The sequence below is a fragment of the Thunnus maccoyii genome, chromosome 3 (genome assembly GCF_910596095.1).
Source record: "Thunnus maccoyii chromosome 3, fThuMac1.1, whole genome shotgun sequence".
In the NCBI taxonomy this organism is placed as follows: Eukaryota; Metazoa; Chordata; class Actinopteri; order Scombriformes; family Scombridae; genus Thunnus; species Thunnus maccoyii.
In genome coordinates this window covers 24,162,334-24,185,901 of record NC_056535.1, presented here as the reverse complement: position 1 = coordinate 24,185,901, position 23,568 = coordinate 24,162,334, and the positions used below count along the sequence as shown (strand labels likewise).

Genomic DNA, 23,568 nt, shown 5'->3' with positions numbered 1-23,568 from the left:
ATAACGTCTCTGCAGTTTGTGCTCTAGATATTGTGTCTAAAAGCTTGATCTTGCCAATGCTTAACTGTGTAGAAGCCTCTGAACTATACGACTAAGTAGTATTGTCAAAAACTGGCAGCATACCAGTTTGATTTTACTTAAGCCTGTGGGTTTTTAAAACTTTGAGGTCTAGCTTAAAGCTACATAAATATTTAAACATTTACTATGGTTGGGGAAAACCAAGGGGAAAAGAGATGGATCCAATTCAAATATTAATGATGAGGCTTACCAAAACATAAACCTCAGGCCAAAATGTCCTTACATATAAACCACCTGGGATTAACATATAAGCACCATAAAAAAGCTGTTGTTGATACAGAAAGGTAAATTCAGTGCCCAAATTCTTATGATCACATCAGTTCATGTTATGAGATACACACTGCCTGAGGCAACAAAAAATAGGAAAGAAATATTTTTCCACCTGTGTTAAATTCTACCGCCACACTTACTTAAGAAAATAGTCTTGTATCAGAATGGATGCCCATTACATTTCTTTAAATAAATATACACAGTGAACCAGAAAATGTGCCTATCCATCTGTGTCTATTGTAGCAAATCATTCATAATACATATTATTATCACAATACAGATATTTTATTATTTTCAGTAAAATGGGTTTTGCAGTCTTCAGAGCACCATTTTAAAGACAAATTTCATCTATCTCAACCACTTCTCATCTGTAAGCCTTGCTGCAAGCAACTATTCAGGCCCACTAATAATCTGGGAGAAGTGGTACTAAGAGGAAAGAAACACAAGGACCAGAAAGCTAATTTGGAATGTAAAACTAAATAATTAAAAACATCAGTGGAAGTAATATAACAGAGATAACTTAGAATGAGCTATAAAAAACTACAAACTAATTTCAACTAAATTATATTAAAAATAGGAAAACTTAATTCCTAAAAGACCTAACAGACTCAGATCTAAAAATTTTAAATGGTAACAATCTGAACAAACATAGCAAATCAAATTTAAAAAATTAAAAATAAGAAAAATATCTGCTATTACAGTAAAATGTCACCAGGGAAATCCATACGGTCTCCTCAGAAAACAAGTGAACCTTTTTAAATGTTCTACAAACGACTAGTCAATTAATTGTTCAGTTTATTAGTAGAAAATTAATTGGCAACTATTTTAATAATTGTTTTAGTCACTTTTTAAGCAAAAAGGACAAATATTTATTGGTTGCAGCTTCTCAAGTTGACAATTTGATGCTTTTCTGTGTCATACATGATAGTAATCTGAAAATCTTTGGATTTTAGACTGACGATCAGACAAAACAAGACATTTGAAGATATCACCATAAGCTCCACAAAATGATAATGAGCATTCTACACTATTTTCCTAAAGAAACTGATTAATCATCAATGAAAATTATCATTAGTTGCTGCCCTACTTGCCTTGTATTTATGGTGTCTCTTTACTTAGTAACATACACATCAAAGGCATCAGAACCATCCAGCAATCAACATAAGATCAGCCTGTATGCAGATGAGACATTGATCTTCCAACAAAATCCTTCCTTGTCCTTACAGTAAGTCATCAAGCTGAGATGCGTCAAGCCATATTCCACCGATACATACTCCTGTGACTCATGTACTGCCTTGTTCACACCCTTACGCAGAATGAGAACTTATGCAACTGTGTTCTCCTGTCAACAACATCCTACTGTGTCTGAACAAACTCCTCAAATGCATGCCCTCCACTCTTTGACTCCTTTGTAGTTCAACATTTTGGGCACGCATGTGTGCTTTCTTTCATAGAGTTATTGTAGATGAGAAGATCAATGAGACTCTCATGCCTGTACACTAAATATGAAGGTAGAGCATGCAGACGCTTTGCTCAGCTTAGCATAAAGACTGGAAGCAGTAGGAAACAGCTAGCCTGGCTCTGTCCAAAGCTACGAGCACCTCTAAAGATCACTAAATAACACATGATATGTTGTTTATTTAATCTGTATAAAAAATGTGATGTAAAAACAATGTTGTGGTTTGATGGGGAGTTATGTGCTGGAACTATTTATTAGCAAGTCAGTGACATCCTGGCTTTAGGGGTGCCAGTATACTAGCTGAATCCACCTACTTATAGTCTTTACGCTAAGCTGAGCTGACCAGCTCCCACTTCATATTAAGTGTACCGTGAGAGTGGTATTGATCTTCTCATCTATCTCTTCGGCAAGAAACCGAATACATCTATTTCCCAATATGTTGAACTCTTCCTTAATAAAATAAAATATATACTGTATATCACATGCATTACTGTAATTGTCTTTACATCCTTTTGTACCTGCCTCAAAGTAAACTTTTATGTTACGTGATGTCACACAAATAAACTATTCAAGCTTCCAGCCTTTGAGGTTATCTACCTCTTTTTATGTTAACACATTATGTAACTTTAAGTGGTCTCAGTGACTGTTATTGGGACTTTTAGAATGACGCAGGGCTTTTTGCTGAAGATGAATTAGAGGTATTTTATAATAGAAGGATGGCTGTTTTAAATGGACAGACCTGTACCTCTAACATCAGCTCACAAATGGACATGAGACAACATTAGCTTTTAACATCGCAGTTGATTTACATTAATGATGGGTCAGTTTTTATTCCAAAAATACAAAGGATGATGAGCCATAAAGAGAAAGATGACCTGTTAGATTGTGAGTGAGCAACCATTAATCAAATGGGCCTATAATGAACAGTCTTTGATTCCAGTATACAATGCATTTTATCCTGAAAATGTACTGAAGAATATAATTAACTACTAATACAAGGTATCTAAAGCTGCATTATAACTATGTCAGATACTCTTTTTCTTTCCACATATAATATATGCACACATATACAAACAGCACAGATGCATACAACTTCTACAGTGCAGCTAACCTAAAGAATAGTTTGAGAATGTTGAAGTCAGCTCAGGGGCACGCAGCTGTACTCCTTGTTGAGTTTAAAAAGGTCAGTACTCAAACTATTGGTTTTGAACCCAATCTTCAAGCCTTCTTAGACATCTAGACAGTTTCTGTGGCTTTTGGTTTCATCAGGGCAAGATCAGCCACAGTTATTTTTGCAAATGAAAAAACAGGTTTGTGTTTTTTTGTTTGTTTGTTTTTACACATAATGCAGGATAAATCCAGCATTAATAAATATGAAATAATTTAATGTGTGACCCTTGTCTGTCCCATGTTGCTTTATCTTTATCTTCAACTATATTAATACACTAAAAATCAAGAAATTGTGTGCAGCATGCTTTGAGAATTCTGTGGTTTTAGTGTTTTAAGACAAGTAGGTGTAATAAAAGCCAATCTACATTCCGGTCAGAGGCTAATGGTGGTGGGCAATTACTGTTATTTGAGGTCAGTTTTCAAGGATTACTGTTCAAGACTACTGATCCTTGTGCATTTGTCATACAAGATACAGGATTAAAGATGAGAAAACAATAAATTCACTGTTCCACAGCATAAGTGCTTAGCACAGGGGGATGGTAAACAAAAGGCAGATGGAGGATTCATTGCTCCAACGCACCATTATGTGGGTAAAATTTATGCATCTTCTCAAAGAGACAAATGTGCTTCTCTGACCAGACAACAGCTAAGTCCATCTATTTTCTAGGAGTGAAGCTGGGGAACACCATGAACAGGTGGCCAGTCGATCACAGAGGCCACTGGGAGAATATGCAAACCCCAGGAAATATTTGCAGAAGTCATTAGTTGTCCCTGGTCAAGTTCGAACACAGGGTCTTCCTGCTGTTGGTGCAGACTCGGTGCCAGGAGGGGGCTTGCAGTTGTATTTTTTTGCCCCCTCTGTTTAAGCTTTATGTATCTATAGAAAAACAGCCAGTATAATTTTCAGCTATTTACATAGTGGTATGCTTGGGCCACACTGTCCACAGTACTGAAACGGAACAGAGGAGATCGATAGACAGACAGAACAGGTCACTTAGTTTGGTTTCTTAGCCTGCTTACTTTTTGTGGTTGTAACTAGAAATTTAATTCAATACCCCCCCCCCCCCCCCCCCCCCCCCCCATTGTAGCAATCCACAGACCAAAGGAAAATGAAGGAAGAGAGAGGACAGTCAATGAAAGAGAGAGAGAGCAAGCTGCAAACAGTCATATCTACGCTCCTCCCCCTGCTGATTTTGTCAGCAGATTGCCAGATTCACAAAAAAATCCTGCATCAGGTTTCTCCTCTTACAACTGCAAAGTAGTAACAACACGTACATGGCTGCTAATTCTGCCTTTTCCCCCTTATAATGAAATTATTTTAGTGTTCAACACTAAGCCTCGTCATCTCCTGCTGCAATCATCAAAATTAAGCTAATTTACAATTTCAGATTGTAGTAGCCTATTGCCTATTTCAATATTATTGTTTATTGGTTATAGTTTTTGTTGGGTGTACAACTGTATTTTATGCTGATGTTGCTGTGTTTGCCATCTCTGTGTGTGTGCGTGTGTGTGTGTAAGTGCATGTGTGTGGTTTACAGTATGTGGACACCGTGCCAGGCTATGTTCAAGTGTCACGTTGGTGCCGGTGTACCTCTATCCATATGCTTGATTAGTGATGCTGTTGCATCTGTCAGCTGTGTGTGTGGGAGCATGTGGCCGCTGTGCCAGGCTATGCAATGCTGTTAATGTTAGTCTTGTTACTTGTAACATTACCTCTGACGAAGTATAAGGTTTGTATGTTTGAACTGTGGTGCATTCAGGCTAGTATAGTTGTAATGGCCTAATTTGGTTAATATATGTGTTTTAGAACCTAATCGTAGCCTGTGATTGGTCTTGGACGGGCTAGGCCCATCTGATTTTCTCTGTGCCCACCCACACTGTGATTTCTGCCTGCACTACTGGCTGTTACTCTTTTCTGCCCTGTTCATATCAGGTTCTCTGGGCGATTCATAATTACCCTAAATAAAGTGCATTACCCAGGTGGCACAACATGACACTCACCCGTTCCCACCTGCCTGCTTTTCTCTGTCGGCAAACACTAAAGCTAGTGTATATAGTCAACTATTTTTTACTCTAATAATGGTTGTCCCCTTGATTAAATAAATTTATGTTGTGAACATCAGTAATATCTCCTAGTGTCTTTTATTCGCTGTAGAAATTCAGAATGTAAGACTTAATAATTTGTTAATACCGGCTGTCAACATGTGAATAAGGGGAATACTGGCACTTATTTTTTTTCCCACTTCAAGCATTGACCTAGACACTGCATTAAATCCATCTTTCACAGACTTTATCATCACGAGTCAGAGGACACAGCTAGCATTCTGCAGAGTGACTCCATCCATGTTCCTTCCCCACATTACGACATGCACAGTTCTCAGCAACGTTCATTCACCTGTGCACAAAAAATTTGATTTAAGATTTCAATTTCATTAGCTGCACATTTTACACAGGACAACACAGAGCTAAGACCCTCACACTTCATCATCGTCTTTGCCCGTTCTATTTTGATTTTGCCCTCTCTTCTCCTCTTTTTGAGTTAACCAACCCTGAAAAACAAACAGACTATGTGCACAAGTGTTATTTTTGGTAGCAGATGCTGAGTAGACAGACAGATAGACAGAAAGCCTCTACAACGTGAGTGGGTGGGGAGGAGGGGCGGGGGAGGTTTAGGCTCGGAAGCTATGACAAAAACATGTACTGGGGGACATGACAGGAGTGATAAGTAAAAATGAATATGCCTCAGGCAGGTGACTATTGATTACTTTCTTGTTATTATGGCCTCACGTTTTTCCAAGGCAGTTTGCTGTATGGTGGGCCATAAAACAGCACAGTGAGCATATCACTAGTGTGGCTAATGCTTGCAATCTGCTTCTATCACAGCATAAAACGCAGCCTGGCTTCAGATCACAGGAGCTGTGTCCAGATTCTGTTAAATGTCCTCATTGTAAAAGATTTTGAGGAATAGTATTTGTAATGCATTCACACTGGAAAAGTAAAAATATCACATATACAGTATTTAAAGATGCTAGCATGCTTGTAAAATCTCCTTGATTTTCGTGGTGGTAATGGACAGTATTGACTGAAAATGCAATGAGCAAATGAATTAAAGGAGTAACTCACAGTTGGAAAAAATTAAAACAAATTGTGGATGGTGTTAAGACAGCTCAGGGGACATCGGAAAAGCAAAAGTAAACAAACTATTAGATCTTTGGAATTAGTGGATAACCCTAGTTTTAAAGGATAAGGCTGGTGTTTCTATATATTTTTTCCTGTCAACAAACTCAATAAAAAGAAAAAAAGCAACAATGCATCAGTCCAGGTTACATAAATGCAATTAGATTTTCAAAGATGGATAAGTAAGTTGGTAAATCAGCTGGGCATTGTAGTTTTTAGCCAACAATATTCAAACAGAAGTAACTAGTGCATTTGTTGGGACTATTTTTAGATTAATACACTTCGGCGAATGAGTGAGTATTTATGCCAGCAAGTTGGGGTATGTGGAATTGACTCAAAATAGTGCAACAGTTCCCATGTTAATCATTATGAAGGGACATATCACTCAGTATCAACAGAATGGCTCATTGATGTGTTTTTCGAAACAACGGAGGTCCACGGCACATATGAATAAGATATATCAGGCTTTGGTTACACAGATAATAATTATTAGTAGGATCAATTTTTGTTTTGGGGATTTGTTTCCCTAAATTCTATAAGAATTTTGAATATTGAATATGGATAGCCTGTATTTTTATATATATTCAAGACAAGTGATAGTCTCCATCCATTTCAATGTGCCCTAACCCATCCATGCCATCAGTACTTCTTGACACATGTGGGCGGGAAGGGCAATGTGCAGCAGAGCTGGTGAATGACATGTGACAGTCATGCTCGTCTGTCCGTCTCCTTTTTTCTTTTCACTCCCTTCAGTTATTGTCATTGTGCTTGTGACCTTATCACTGACATGCCACAAAAAAAAAAAAAAAAAAGAAAACTGCTGGCCTTAGCTGATGTTCAACAGGAGAACAGCAGAAAGAAAAGATTCAGGGATGAAGCAAGAGAATGCTTGACTAAGCAGTAGCTGTTACCTCATTAGGGCTAGTGCTTCACAAAGATGTTTAAAACATGAACAGCACACTCATTTAGTGCGTAATTTGACTGAGGTGTGGCAGGGTCGAACAAGGGGGGGGCAGCCAAAGTAGAAGGGTTGTGATCATTAAGATTACATTAACTAACATTAACTAAGCGAGGTCTCTATGACTCAATCTCTGTCTTTCTTGAGAAGATAATAGCTGTTTTGCTTCCCAGGGCTTTGCATCTTTTTCTAAAACTCTGCATTATTTTTTTTCTCTTTATCTTTCCCCTGTTTTTGAAACCTTTCTATTGCTCTGTCCCTTACTCTCTCTCTCTCTCTCTCTGCCCCTCTCTCTTTCTCTCTCTCACTCACTCACACAGACCCCATTCAGTTTTAGACAGCACTGTAGGCAGAAATGTCCTTAGTTTGGATCATGCTGAGGAAGCAGGAATTAATTCCAATCAGGCTTGAACAGGGAAGAGCCATTCCATTTTGCACCACTCCTGGAGTCACTCAAACAAGAAGCACCCCCCCACCTCTGCTGCATATGCATGCACACACACACACTCATACCAGTATCACACACATTATGAGCACACATGGCACTGTGATATCTCTTGACAGCCAGAGTTTTGTTTATTAAACATCAGCTGTGTATTTGACACTAATACCATGCTAATGAAGCCCCTGACGCCCTCGTTCACCTGTCTTTTCCATTTCCCTGAGAATTTTAAGCAGCCATGGGGCACCGCTAATACTGGTGCTCACAATAAATACATGTTTGTCAAGATTAAAAGCATTGTGGTTTCAATGTCAAAAGCCTTCATCAACATGTGCTATACCCTCGCCATTATCTACTCTTGTGAAGCACCTCTCCTCGGCTCCTCTTTCCCGCTGATCCCCCCCCCCCCCCTTCATCATTTGCCTCATAACAGCGTGTCAGAACACAGCCACAAAGCTCATCTGGGAGTAATGTAATTCATCTACCTCGCCTTTCTTTATAAGCATGCACTGTCTCCTTCATTTCCAATTTCTGTCCTACCTACGGGTCATAGCTCAGACACAGCCCGTGTGGGGATCCACCTGAAATGTCCATGTTACCATTCTTACTTCCCTCCCTCCTCACCCACAGTGAATTCACTGACTCCACATCTATTTTCATCTAACATCTCCTGTCTGCTTTTTCCTATTTCCATCTTCACAATGGGAGAGAATTTTTGCATATTGCTCTTCTTGGCACTTTCTAGCTTCCCCTGAGCCCAGGACAAAACATTATGTTACAGACCCGACTTTGCCTCCTGAAAATGCTGCAATATACAGTGGTTGGTGATGTTATACAGCATGTGCACCTTTGGGCCACCCTGAGCCCAAAGCCTGAAACAGCTCTCCAGATGTTCCCTATTTGACTATACTACATGTTTCTTGCCTTACCTATGGGTGACAGCTCCGCCACACTGCCGATATAGGGACCCTCCAAGAACTTGGGCTCACTGTCGTTGATGTCCTGGACCTTGATGACAAACTCTGACTCTGGTTCCAGAGGGTTATTGGTGAGCCGGTCCCGGGCCTGGGCCCCCAGTGTGTAAAAAGCTTTCTCTTCACGGTCCAGTCTCTCCGTGGCATGGATGTCTCCTGTTAGCTCATCGATGATGAAGATAGAGCCCGCCCCTTCTCCAGAGATAGTGTACTTGATGTTGCCCTCACCTTCATCTGAGTCTGTATGAATCTGTAAATTGATATAAAATGAATAAAATTAAAGATTTCCTTTTTCAGACAATGGTTTGCGAGTGATAAAGTAGCTTCTGTATTCTAATTAAAACTGTTATGCAATGCTACATTTGAAGGCAGGTTAAGAAGAACTGACCAAATTATGGGTGCTTTCAATCTTTTTCATTTCTATGAACATTTTGTATGAGATTGAATGTATGCCTGAACCAGGAGTCAAAGGTTGGCCATATCATGGAGATCATGGAGGTCAATGACATCTTATTCTCACACAATGCTAAAGACCGTTCTTGAAAGAAGATAGAGTTTACATATCTTTCCCTAAAATATGACCTCTTGCTATCACACGACAGAGCTGACCACTCTTAGGTCACATGATGACACCTGAGCCACCTCCATTCACTGATGAAGACTGATATATGGGATAGAAAGTTCAGAGGAACTACTACACTGACTTTTGAATTGAGATTATTTGTCACCATGAAATTTTCTATTTAGTTCCAACAGCCGTGAATTCTGATGGGTTGTGTAATTGATAGTTGTCAGAAAATGACATTTGGTCATCAGCTGTGACCAAAAGACATTAGTATTTCTTCCACCCATTCCCTTATCCCATTTTCTCCCATAGCATTTGAAGCTTAAGTTCTTCTCCAAGTTCTCTATAGACCAGCCATCATCATTGTCGTGATAAAAAAGAAAAAAAGACATCACAGTTCTAGTGATGATTTACACCTTTTTTGCACATTGTGCCCTTCACACTATGTGACGCCCAAATTAGGAGATCAAAGTCATTTCAAAGATTGTTAAAGGTAGAGACATAGAGGTGCTGGGGCTGAAAAGTGAACTTAAAAGAGCCCTTATAAATCAGCACTATAGTTCCCCCCTAATGTGATTAGAAGACATTCCAGAGGCAGCAATAGGAGCAGCATCAGTCCCCCATCCCAGCCTCCCCTTTGGCTCTTTAGTGCACACTAGACCTGTGCTCTCTCTCTCTCTCTTTTTCTCACCTTATATCTGAAATTATAATTCAGAGGTGCCTATGCATTGTAACTGTGGTTCAATCTACTGAGCAGACCAGGGGAGAGGGGAAATCGCCCTGGCCTCCCTGGTTAATATTTTATAAAGGCTTAATTAAATACAGGCTTCTATCATCCTCGCGGGGTTTTTCATTAAGTATTTGTCGTAAAACCGTGGAATAATGCAAGCCTGTGCCTTGATATTGCTTCCCTCATCCATTTCACCCTCCCTTTTTATCTGTTTTTGCCTTTTCTCTCCATTCTGAATCATCCTGAAGACAAATACATGAACAGTCAGAGAAAATATACTGCCAGATACTTTGGCAGTATCAATATTTCAGTTATAATAAAAGAAGTTTCATTGGTCCACACTGTGAGAGTTACCCAATAAAAGTGTGCATACTCATGCGCCACTGGATATGTTTCCCTCAGACACTCTCTCTCTTAACCTCTCTCTGTATTTCTAAATTAGATTCTGCAGACAAGAATGTGTGTGAAATGTTGTCATCATGTGTTAATTCAATTGCACAAAGGCTGGCACCATGCATGTTAGTTCCTACCTACTGTACATGTGTGCACTCAACCACACACACTCCTACCTACTGTGCGTGCTTACATACATACGCAAACACACACACACACGCACACACACACATAAATACATAGTGAGTTCATCATTCTGCTGGGGCGATGCAATTTCTCCCCCCTCAGGCTGGATATACCCATCCGTCTGTCAGTCTATCTTCACTGGAGTGATTCAAGTTGGCAGCTTGAAAAACACACACACTACGCTTAGCTAAGTTGTTCTCTGCAAACTAAAGGTCAGAGCCAGGATGTCACTTGCTTAGCAAAAAAATAACCAGGAGTGCAAATGTGCCTTTGCTAAATTCATGTATTTGAAAAAAAGATTAAGACAAAACAAACTAGTGTTGTGCATAACCAGGAATCATAACTGCTTCATTGGTCAAATCTTTCATGCCTCTCTCTGGGCTCTTTGTGTTTTAGATTATGCAGCTGTGCCATCTGATGGATACAGTGATATAATGAAATATAGTACAGGTTTTTGCCTGGCTCAGAATGGGCCTTTGAGGGGTGACTATGCATGACAGTAAACATAGTCGGTCTGCGTACAGTGAATGCAATGAAATCTATTTGTCGTATGCTCTATCTATTTCTGACCATTTGATAAACAAAAATGCCTGTTATGCTTGAGTAAATGAAACCCCAACTAACAAAATTGGTTAAAAAAAAAAAAAAATATTACAACATTGGAAGGAGGGGAGGGGAGTAAGTTTGAGAGAGAGGGGTGTGGGGTTTAGGCAAGGGGTGTAGGAGGCAGGACATGATGCAAAAAGTACACTGCAGTTGTAATTCAGCATTTTTTAAGATTTTCACTAGAAATAAAACGGCTTTTATTTTTTGAAAAATCACAGGAAATCCTCTCTCCCATTAGTGGACACATTTCACAGCGGAGCATCCAGGCCCAGTCAAAACAGTGCAGTTTAGCTGGCTTATTCAGTGCAAGCCGCATTTGTAAAATATAGCGGCTGTGGATGAGAGGGGAGTTGACTGCTGGAAGTTTAAGACTTCGTATTTAAGTTTATGTTCTGCTTGTTCAACAGTTGTTGATAAATTGCTATTAAACACATTCAGAGAGGATTTGAATTGCTATTTTTGTTCTTAATTCTTATCATTTTGGTGCTGGTGATTTTCCTTTGGCGCTGGCCTCTTCAGGGGGCGCCAAAATTCCTCTATGCAGAACAACCTTGTAGCATCCCACCCCTTTTGGGCCTGACTAGGGGTGGTGTTTGGGTTTGGTGTGTTTTAGTTTTAGTGGCCAGGTCAGAATTTTTGAGGGAAGGTTATAAACAATAAAACCATACACGTGCAGACCCACAAAAACACCATAAATGTTAAATTGATACTCCACACAAAATCTACCTTTTGATGTTCAACACTCCCCCTGCAGGCTACAAAGTGGTCATAAAAGCTTTGTAGATTTTTCAGTGACAGAGAACAGCAGCTTTAGTCAGCTTAAATTCAGTCACTAACAATGGATTCCAATGGTGACTCATTTTTACAGCTGGAAAAAAAATACCAAAGTGCCCCCAGGAACTTAGGAAACCATTCCAGAGGCACAATTCATCTCTCCACTGTCCATCACTATGCACACAACTATGAGTGTTTGTAAAATTTGTAAAATTTGAAGTTTTAGATATTTTTAAGGGCATTATGGGTTTTTTTTCTCCACAGTAAAAATGCATCACTGTTGGAAATAAACACTTTATAACCATTTTTTGGCAGCAGAGTTGCTTTACCATACATACAGGCCTGAACTTTTTACATATAAAGACACACACCCAAAATGAAGGAGTATGCATTCAGAATGAGCCAAAGCAATGCTGATTTGTTTTGCATTTTGTGAAATACTGTTGGTAAGTCACAAGGAAACTATAGCATCGAGTTACTGTTTCAGATTCAATACTGTTTCAGTTAAATGAAACGTTGTTTTAAAAGTCTAACACAAAAAAATGATACAATACTCAAATGCCCATGTGTAAGTTGAAATAGTTAGTGGTCAAAGTAATTCCAGCTTAATTTGGCAAACTCAGACTGCCACTGTAATCAATATTTTTATACCATGGGTCAAATGACTATGTCTAATGTGAAAGTGGTTGTTTGTAGTGACAAACCAAGAGTTATCACCAAACTCTGCAATTACTGTTTACTCTGCAACTTTCAGCTGATTGTTTTAATTTTCCGGCCCACAACTTTATGGTCTTGGTTCAGTCTCACCGCTCTAATCAGTGATGTTTCCAGTTGTATAGCAGACAGCTGTTTTAAGCAAAAAAGCTCTGGTACTGTACACTGCCTGCCCAGCATCAAACGACAGAAAGAAGTTAGCAGCCAACACAGTGGAGAATTCAGCAGCTAAAGAGCCAAATATTTCCCTCAGGGGTTGGTGGAAAACCAAAAAATGCAATGCATATTGTTCTTAAATTTGCCCACTGGCCATAAACATGACTCCAAACGAATGTTACTCATTTTCTCTCGGATGCATAAATAGACAACTGTTTGCTAACAAGTTTATGTCAGTGTTGTGTTTGTCCCTCATCTAAAGGGACGCTTCATGGCCTGCATGGATAGAGTGGTTACAGTGACAAATAAATCTCTAAACATACTGTACATATAGCATGTCAATTCAGTATTAAAATAAGACTTTAAAAAGTCAGAACACATCCTTTAAACATACTGCAGTATGTTTAGAGAGTTATTGTATATGTATTTCTCACCATAGTTTAGCAATGATTATGTTTCATTGTCTGGCTTCAAGTTAAACTTCATGCAAGCAGTAGTTAGCAATGCCTGAGGGTTTACAGTGGAGAGCTGTAGGGTGACTCAGGGGAGAGGAAGTTTGTTGATGCCCTGTCAAGTTCACCTGTGGGTCATAACAAAGAGTCTAACTGTCAGTGTAGACTAACCTGCTGAAGGGGATGACTCCATGACTCATATGAAGTGATGGAAAGTTTCTTTCTTATTTGGTAGTCAGCTCTTTTGAGTTGAATTAAAATGTTTAGGCTTAGTAATAACCTGCATCATATGAAAGAAGAATAGAACAGAATAACAAGATATTTGTAGAGTAGGATTTTACATTTTCAGTGGCGATAGCAGAATGCGGGCTACATTGAATCCTTGGTTTATTGAGGGTTTCAAAGCGGGAGCAAATTGGCTGTCTTATATTTAAGTCTGTGTAATCAGCAGTAGGCCTGCCACATTTCACTGCAGCTTGTCAAGCTCTCTGATCTTAACAGCTTCAAAGTGTTAACAAGGTGACTGTATCAGAGACAGTATAGGTGAAGACAGCTACGGGGTAGGAAGCGTACAGACCACGGGAGACAGAGCCAGAGACAAGAGGGGAGAGTAAATTGTGGCAAAGCAAGGAAAAAGAGAAAGAGAAGAAAGTCAGAGGGAGAAGAGAAATTAAAATGCGGGGGTTGATGGTGCTGGGATGAGAAGGGATGGCATGGGGAGGGATTGGAGGAAGAAGATGAGACTAAAAGAAAGAGGATGGAAGTACAGAGAAGATTCAAAGAACACAGGGGGAGAGAGAAGAGCAGAATAACATATACAAAAAATAGTTAAAAAATAATTCCCAAAAGGTGCAGAAAAAACAAAATGGCCTTCTCTTCCTCCCAAAAGGGAATTGCACAGTTTCTGTTTTGTTTCCATTTCCTCCGATCTTGAGCTGTTTTGTTCCTCTTTGATGACAGCCTTGTGATGTTGCTACTATTGGACCTGGATTTGACTAATTATAGCTTGGATCATCACGACGAGGAGAATTGCTGCAACAAGCATAGTGTGTGCATTTTTCTGTTGTCTGATTGACTGGTCAAACACTTTTTCATCTCATTCACAAACACACAGAAAACAGAATTAACATTGTGCCACCCAAGACTGCTCAGGTATCACGTACAATGGAAGAAACTCTGTACTGAATAAGAAAAACATGTAACAGATGAAAAATGAAACAATTTTCTTCTATTTCACTCTTGACAACCTGTTGGATTTTACTAACACTTCAAAAAACAAAACAGCATTATTTTACAACTTAGTGAGGTTATGCTGTATGTCCAACCCTACGCCAAACCTGCTATAGCCAAAATCAGAACCACAGAATATGGTACGCGATAAATCAAACTGATATTCTTCAGAAGGATGTAGACATTTTGGTGAATAAAAAAAGATGACTGTTTCATTTAGGTTCAGATTGGATGCTGGGAGTTAAAAAAGGACAAAGAAGCACCTTGGACATGGACTGTGCAAGCACATTTTTTCAGTGTACACGCTGAGACAGAATAAGGACAACAATACCAGACACATCCATAAAGACCAGAGAGTTGGATGAATACAAAAACTCTACGAAACTGTACACAAAACACTCAAACTATACACAAAACATGTGCACATGCTACACTTAATCCAACTCACACACACTCACACAATGGATTTAAATCTGACAGCTTTTGTTAAAATAGAGGAGAAAGAAACATGACCGAGGAGAAAAAAAAAAGTGTTGTTTTTGCCTCCTTTACTTTCCTTAACAACAGCCATTTAGGATTATTTGGACTCAACAGCAACTCTGTCTCTTACAGAAGTACACTTCCGGTGTGTTTCTGATTCCCCTCCCTCCATTTCAACACATTTTCGAAAAACAGTTGGCAGGAAAAAATATGGTTGTCAGATCATTTAAGTCCACAAGGATTCATTATCTAAATGTACTGACCAAAGCTGCCAGTTTAATGTCATGTGAGTGACCATTTTATTGGTAAATCTGATTTCATTAGCAGAGTAGTGGCAGCCACAGTGTGAGACAGAGCAAGCTTGGCAAGTTTGCTGAGTTGGGCTGAAGTAATATGAAAAAAAAAAAAAAAAAAAAAAAGCTTGTTGCAATTATCCAGTACAGAGGCACACTGCTTGGCTTTAATCCTCTGCTGCTCAAATTAAAGTGTTGATACCAAAAATCCAGCAGAGTCCATCTGTGTGTGAGTGTGTGTGAGAGAGTTACACACAGAAAGACATACAGCCACACTCACGCACACCACTAATAGCCCTGATAACACTGCCTGGTGCCCTAGACACATGAAGTGCAATAACTTTAGATAATTTTATTAATAAAATCATCTCTCTTCTGCCTCCTGCTGTGTCACTCCCTTGAGCTCCCCTCAACCCTTTTATATCAGTTCACTGCTTTCCCTGGCGCCCTGTCCTGTAATGAATCACAAGTCAATGTACGAAGCCTTCCTTCCTTCCGTTCCTCATGCATCACTCATTCTCTCTTTCTCTATCTTCCTGTCTCTCAGTAGACAGACAGAACTGCCTCTTGGCCTTGTTGTTGTGTCTCCACAGCAGGAATGCAGCACAATAACAATGACAGACGGATAATGGCCAAGGGATAATTAACACCCTGCTGCAGGGAACATCTTCATTCATTTGTAACAATAAAGAGATCAATATATGCAGATGCAATATTAGCTGGTCAATTGCCATGTCTAAATGATTAGAAACAAGGGGATCACATGATTGATGTGTGTGACTCATGGCTGAATCTCATGCTGTCTGCATTAATATTATGTCTTTTCGTATCATGTCCCATGTAAGGCAATCGAATCGTACATGTTGTCCACTCTCATCAACTCACTGAAGTTCATTTGAGCACCATCTGATGAATAGGATGTGAATGAGAAGAGGAGAAAAAAGAGGGAGAAAATATTCCCAAATGTACACACTGCACGGAGATGATAGCAAACAGATTTGATTTGACATATACTCATTATCTTTTATTAGATTCAAAAAATAACATTCATTGATCACATTTTTAGTGTCAAGACATTGCCCTCAACATAAAAGAGAAGGGCATTTCTGAGTCTGTCATCACTGAGTATTGCAGCTTTTTCACCAAATAGTTCCAGGAACTAAGGAGCCACAAGAACTGAACAAGGAACTGGGAGCTCCTTTTGCGCATTCCTGTTCGTGTTTCCATTGTGTGTGAAGAACTTTAAACATGGGGCAACGACTGAACAACACTTACTCATCATGTTGTGTGCTGCAATCTACTGTTATTGACACTGTGTTTGAATGCGATGAAGGAATGCAAAGAGGACACACAGAGGTGAGACTGAAAACTCCAGAGCTCCTGTCTCCAAAGTAGCAAAAATCTGCAGAGTGTTTTATGGTTAAAAATGTCTGCTTTAAAAAGTAACCTAACTCAATGAAACAATTAGCAAATTATGCTTTGTTGACACTTTCTTATTGCTTAATAAGTGAATAAAACTGCACTAGTTCATGAAGTACTACCACCTGCAACAGTGACTTTTTGTGATCCAGGAACCATGGCAGAGGAATTAAATTTACACCCTGGTTCCTCTGGTGAAAAGGAAAGTAAGACTCCTGAGTTCCTAAAATGGTTCTTGGAAAAGTTCCTGCAATGAGAATCGAATATAAGACATTCATTTATTTGCAAAACAAAACAAAATAGAATGACTGTGTTTTTAATAGATATGGGCCATTCTACTGCAGAAACTTTTCCTAGGGGACCAAAAACCTTAGCAAAAAAGTCCATGCTCTGCCTGGTGGTTAAGGGACTTTAGGCGTGAGGTTTGCAGGGCTGGCTGTTGATGATTGGTAAAACTCCAACAACGCAGTAACTACTTGTGTACCACTTCATTCACAAAATAAGGAAATATATCCTTGCAAAAGTTATAGTAAATACATAGAACAACAGAATCACTTTGTGTCTGTTCCTTGTGTATAAATTGCGCAACATGTTTTTTAATCTGTCTAATTAGCTTAATCTTTGCGGTTCCTTAAATGCAATGGAACACGCAAACAGGAATGTGCAAAAGGGACTTTTTGTTTCTTGTTCAGTTCCTGTAGTTCCATAGTTCCTGGAATTTTTTGGTTGAAACAGGCTATTAGTGGGTGATTTTAGGCTTTGTTTAAAAGTGATACATAGCTAGTACTTAATTACAGAAGTTTGGATCATAATTATAAGGGACTTTCTTCAGAAGTTATAGCTCATTATGCAAATCAGCTAAATTATGTGTGATTGTAATGACTAAAACTTATAGGAACTTATGAGAATGAAACAGTAAAAGGCCATTGGTGGCTCATGGAAGTTTGGAAGTTTAAGGTTCATAAGAAAGTGCTTGTCGGCATCCATTTCTTCAAGTAATATTTAAAACTGAAACTCAAAAAAAAAGCACCATAAAATGTCCTAATCTAGATGTGGACTCTTTTCAGATCATCTGAGCAGAGCACAGAACTTCTGTTCAGCCTGTAGTCAATACTTACTTTAGTTGCTTTACAGTACAATGGTTCACCCTTTGAAAGCTGTTCATGTGAAACATTTGCAGGAAGTGCTCGGTTTGCATTAAGTGTTAGTCAATGGACTTTTGCAGTTTTTCTACAGATTTTCTACAGCACAGCAGAGCAAAGTGGATCAGAGTACAGTTAGGCTGCTGGTGCGTTGATGAAAACTACAAGAGAAACATAAGAGTGAAACAAAATCCAAAACTACAGTGACTCCTATGTTACACAAGATATACTACACTACTGTCAGCTAAATAACGACCCTCTTTTAAACACGGCAGGTACTCCTCAGTCACACACGAGGTCACATGTGTCATCCCATGCTTTGTCACAGCAAAACCACGCAACACTGTGTCAGTGAAAAAGTAACAGTATTGTCAAAGAAAAATATATAAATATTTGGACAATGCAAAGGAGACACAACAGTGTGTTCAGACCTTTACATTTTTAATGGTGAATGTCTTTGCAGTGACAAAGAGTTTTATTGCTTGTTTACTGGTAATAAAGCACCTTTCAGAGGTCTTTGCAGAAATCCAGTGGGATCTGGGTTTGATGTCGATCTTTTCTTGGTTTTAAACCCGTAATGTTATGGTCTTGACCTTAAGGGCTCTGTTTTTTTAATGCAGGTGCATTACTGGCAGAGGCATGAAAGCAAGTTCAATGCAACTATTGTTGAATGCCATTCAACAATAAACAAATAAACAACAGCCTCTACTGTGAGTGATGCTCTGAATAATCATGCATATCTCCAACAGCACAGATACCTTCACCAAATCTTCCAATACTGCACTGGACACTAGCAAAATAAGCACACTTCTGTATTTTTCCTCGCACCAAACTGCTCGGCTAATTCTATACAGTGCAAAATATTTGGAGCTCCATCCAATCATTGTTTTCTTCTGATAATCAAAATAATTTTCTGTGTTATTTAAATTAAAATGATTACAGGGAACTTTATGGAGAGCTGTGAGTTTAAGCAATTACATAAATGCACAGACTCTTGCTTTACAGTATGTGCAGTTCAGTCAGCCAATAAATTATTATGTAAATGTAGAATATGTGCGGCAACAATGTTTAGTGTTTAGGCTCTGATCTTGTTGCTCCCCACAAGGACACATCAACTCACTGTAAACTTTTAAATCACTTTTGTAGATATAAATATTAGTAACAGACAGTAGGAATGGAAGTGCATCTCATTGTAATACAAATTACTATGATTGCAACCTAACTGCAGAGACTTTATTGTCTTCTAAAACAACTTGTGTGCATTATTTTGTATGAAAAGCATGTTGACAAGAATTTATGTCTTTCATCTCTTTAAAAAGATGACTGCCCTTGAAGGCCTACTTGTGTTGCTGTATATCTATATTTGGATGCTGTATATTTACATCATGGGACTCTGCTCCTCAAAGACAATAACAGCTTTCACTTTAGAGGAATTGATCAGAAGTGTAATACTCCTCATTAGAAAAATGTCTGCTGCTACATGGATGAGAGGAGCTGATGTGATTAGACTCGACTCCAACTACTAATGTGTTCATCCTGATGACAAAAGCATACAGAAATTTGCCCTAATTTGACGAAAATTTGGAATTCATCACACAAAATCCCTTTATATATTGTCCTAAGTAAAGTCTGTTAGACTTGTCTTTGTCTTGATTAAGTCTTAACTACATCCTCAGGGATTCCTGCTTTTAAAATATATTTTTTTATCTTTTCAAAAGCAACAATTTGAGGAATCAACACATATTCACAAAGTTCCTCATAGGATATTACATTAGTGTTTCTCAATGAGGGCATTCAGAGAATGTCAGGTGGCGCTGGAAACAATATTTTTTAAAAGGGGGGGTGTTGAGGTGTTTGTGTGTCTGTTTTTAATGCAAGTTTAGTCCTACATTTAAATGCACATTTTCACAATTTTATCATTAGACTTCAGGATTTCCTATGTTTTTTCACAGCACTGTCAAGTCTATTTTCCTCCATTTTACATACATAGCTACAGTCAAATTTGTGTAGCCTATTGGGCTCTGTGCATGTTCAAAGCGCAAGTGACCTATCCTCAACGCTGTACCTAAATGCCTCCTAAAGCACTCGCTGATGCTGCTCTGCTAAACGTGCTATACTTTCTGTGTATACTTTCTCTGTGGGGGTCTTTTTGCCAATTTTTTTGATATACACTCCAGATAGTACACATATTTCTCTCCAAAACATAGGATGACTTGGTGAGGACCATAGATGCTCCTCACCAAGTCATATATGTGTCGCTCCCATCATCCAACACTCCCCACTTTAGTCTCTGAGGTCTATCCAAATAGAAGTAAACAGTTCTACGCATGGGTGCCTGGTTATGTTTTAAAATGGGGGAGCAAACTTGGAAAGATACATAATTGGTTGGGGAGTCTGGGGGTGCATTTCTGCACCACCTAACCTCTTGGATTAAGTCAAGAAACCGGCACTAGTCTAGATTAATTAAATTGAGGGTACTATGAAAACTTAGAACAATATATAATTGGGTTGATCAGGTGAGGAAATGATTATTAGAAGAATGACTATTTCATATTTGAAATTTTTTTCATCTCATCCAACCCTGCTCCACCTGAGAAACAGCCTTAGCTAACCTGGTGTGTTGACCTCAGAGTTGCACTGATTTGATCCAGTTGTGGTGAAGCAGGGTCTTTTATTTGGCGTGAGATTTGAGAAATTGATGTGAGAGAGATTAGAGGCTGTTGGCAACCCTGTAAAAAGTAAAATTATATTATATTAGTAGATTTCAGCATTGAGGTACTTAGATTCATGATTTTGCATAGGCATACTAACCCAAAAACCTATTATTGGGAATCACAAGAAAGTTTCAGAGCAACAGAGACACAGAGCGTCCTGTAACCATAGTAACTCACTCTCACCTATGCCTGTATGCGCACAACGCCAGACAAGAGAGAGAAACGCTGTGGTGCTGCCAGAAGAGCCGCTGACTGAGATAATTCAGCATGTGTTGTCTGTCTGTGTGCTGTCAGTGTCCTCTTTTCATGCCACAATGTTATCAGTTGTGAATTTGTTTGGACATGTAGCGTGAGAGTATGTGAAGAGTGTCAATTGCGTGAGTCTCATGGTCAATGCGTGAGAGTTGGCAGCTCTGTGAGTCTCTAAAATGTTTTGCTGTCATTTATTGTCACGCTAGCTCCCCTGTCCTCTCCTCTGTTCTATTTGTCGGTGTTTGTGTTTAGCTTAGTTTGTAAAATTTGGCAAATTCTTGTAAACTGGTAAAATTTAGCTACTGACTCAAATCAGCCCTCCTCTCAACCATCAGCAGAGGGAGGAGGACAGAGGACAGGAGGAATGACTGATAGTGACTGATGTCTATGTTCTTTATTTATTCTAAACTTCACTCAGTATTTTGATGTCAGGAATATTATTCATTTTACTGACATTTTTTATTTCTTTCTAGTGAGATATTGAATTTACAGTGACTTTGCTGATGGAAACACTGTTGCTGCTGTAGAAACAATATTTTGTCACATTTAAAATATAAATCTGTTGTAATCCTGTTCTGAATTTATTCTTTTTTTTTAAATAAAAAAACAAAACAAAACAATTCTTTAGAAATGAAAAAGAACCGATAAGAGTACTGATAACGAACCGGACCGATAAGAGTAGGCCTATGGATAAGATAAAGATAACATTTCAACCACAGCTGGCTAGTGGCTACAGCCTGACTATGGGAAGATGAGAAAATCGCAGTTCATCTCCATTCACTATAAGCCTGTTTTACCAATGTTTTGTGGTTATTATTTTTTCATGGAACACAATGCGTTTTTTTTAAATAAATATAGTAATGCTAATAGTAGCTAATAGGTTTTTAGTCAAATAACATCACATTTTTTGGGGGGAGGACCCCAAACCCCCCGACCAAAACCCCTGTGGCACTAACCCTTGAACTGGGTTATTTTATTAAATTCTCTCTGCCAGACTGCTGCAGGTCAGATTATTTAATCAACTGGACAGCATCATAAAACAAAAGCAATCACATCATATCAGCAAAATGGCGCTGAACAAGAAAAAATGCTGCCAGTGTTCTATTGAATACTTTAGCTATGGATACATATCCTTCTGCTTTTTTCCAGCAGCCTCAGACTTTTTCATTGGTTGGCTGCTCTTGTCTTCTGTTGTTTGGCACTAGCATCAAATTACCGCTTTCTGATTGGCTGCTGTTTGTGATCAATAACAAGACCTAATTAAAGTTTGAATGTCAAATTTCTAACCATTGCATTTGTTTAACACTCATAAATTTAATTTCTATTCACATGGCTTTATTGCTCCCTGGCAAACTCATGATAAATATAGTCCAACTGTACAGTTAAATCAAAAGTGTTATTTGGCATCCAATGACATGCTTTTTTTAATGATATAACACAGAATAATAATCAACATTAATATTCAGGGTTCACAGATAGCCTATATTTTAATTGATGGGGGGCGGTAAGGGACCTGGATAATGAATAGGGGGGCGCTGGCCCAAAAAAGGTTGTGAACCACTGTATTACATCATAAAATTAAATGTCTTACCTTTCCTACGTATAGCGGCTCTGTGCCTGTGTACTCCTCCACCACAAAGAACTGGTTCCAAACCCATCCTCTCTTGACTCGTTCAAGCGATGAGGGTCCTTGGTCCTGTCTATTGCCTTCTGAGGTCGAACCACTAGTCCTTGAGGTTTCACACCAGCCAAAACTACAGCAGCTAAGAAGGCTTAACACTGCCAACAGTGTCCCAGCTCCTGCTGTCCATAATGGAGCCATTTTGATTTTTTTAAAATTAAGAAAAGAAAAAAAAAGAAAGAAACCCAACCTGGGTCTACATGTAATATGAAAATTGCATGCAGACACGAAGAGTCTTCAGGTTGTAGTTTTATACCAAATAAAACTCCACCAGAGTAAACGTGTGCCTTTGTATGAGAACTTGAAAGTTAATCCGTGGGATCATGGATCACTCTAAAGTTATCGGCTGAATACAGGGCAGGTCATGGAGCATATTGGGTTCCTACCACATGCCGAAGACTTGTTTGTATTGTAACATGGTCAGTCATTATGATTCTATTACAGTATCTACCCCACTTAATAATAGCTTATCAGATTTTTTTCTCATAACATAACCTTATGTACCAAAATGGACTTTGGAAAATGTCTTTTTGAAGGCAACAGAAAACAACAGGCTTCACTAGACTGGCTCACTGCTCAGTGGAGAAACTAGAGGGAATTGGAGATACGATGGCGTTGAGGAGCATGCCTCTGAAAAGTGACTGTTTCCATCCATTCTTGACTTTGTGTTTTTTACTGCTTGCAGTGCCTCCAATTTCACTTCCCGCCATGTCAATTCCAATCGTTGGGTGGTTGGTGCGTTTTCTTCAATGGTTCAGGTGGTTCAGTACCAAACTGTCCAAAAATGACTCTATTGAACTTTTCTGCAAAGAAAACTCTTCTGTTGTCCAGCAGAATCCTTGAACTGAGAAAAGGCCAACTGGTTTTACTGTTGGTGATTTTGTTTGATCTTCGATGGCTTTTCCCTCAAGAACAATCCATTGGTGTGTGAAGTTCACTCTTCAAAGGTCCTGTGGTATTTCTTTGTCCATCATGACAACTCAGTCAGTGATTCAGAGGCAGGAAAAGGACAAACCTGTGAGAAAGAAAAGGAAATTGTTGTTATCATAATTGCAATTTGCGCTGAATCAGGAATTTTATTTTAAAGGTTATCTGAACATCAAAATCAGAGTTTAGAATGAGTTGTTTTTTTTATTTTAGTGTGCAGTGTACACACTGTATGGTATGTCACTTGTACTATCTATAACATGAACACTGCTGATGTTTCAGACTTGTTCACTGTACTTCACTGTACCCACAAATAATAAATAAAG

General features: G+C 38.8%; 1 protein-coding gene across 2 annotated transcripts in view; it reads right to left on the bottom strand.

Annotated features, from left to right (window-relative positions):
• The window catches only part of LOC121894715 (cadherin-22), a 180,782-nt gene that overhangs the window by 57,727 nt on the left and 99,487 nt on the right, over nucleotides 1–23,568 (bottom strand). For both annotated transcript variants that reach the window (XM_042407515.1, XM_042407514.1), the window contains 2 exons: nucleotides 22,226–23,330; nucleotides 8,484–8,778 (listed from right to left, as the gene is read on the bottom strand). In XM_042407515.1, coding sequence (XP_042263449.1) covers nucleotides 8,484–8,778; nucleotides 22,226–22,456 — 526 coding nt within the window. In that variant the 5' untranslated portion in view covers nucleotides 22,457–23,330. The remainder of the gene's footprint in view (nucleotides 1–8,483; nucleotides 8,779–22,225; nucleotides 23,331–23,568) is intronic.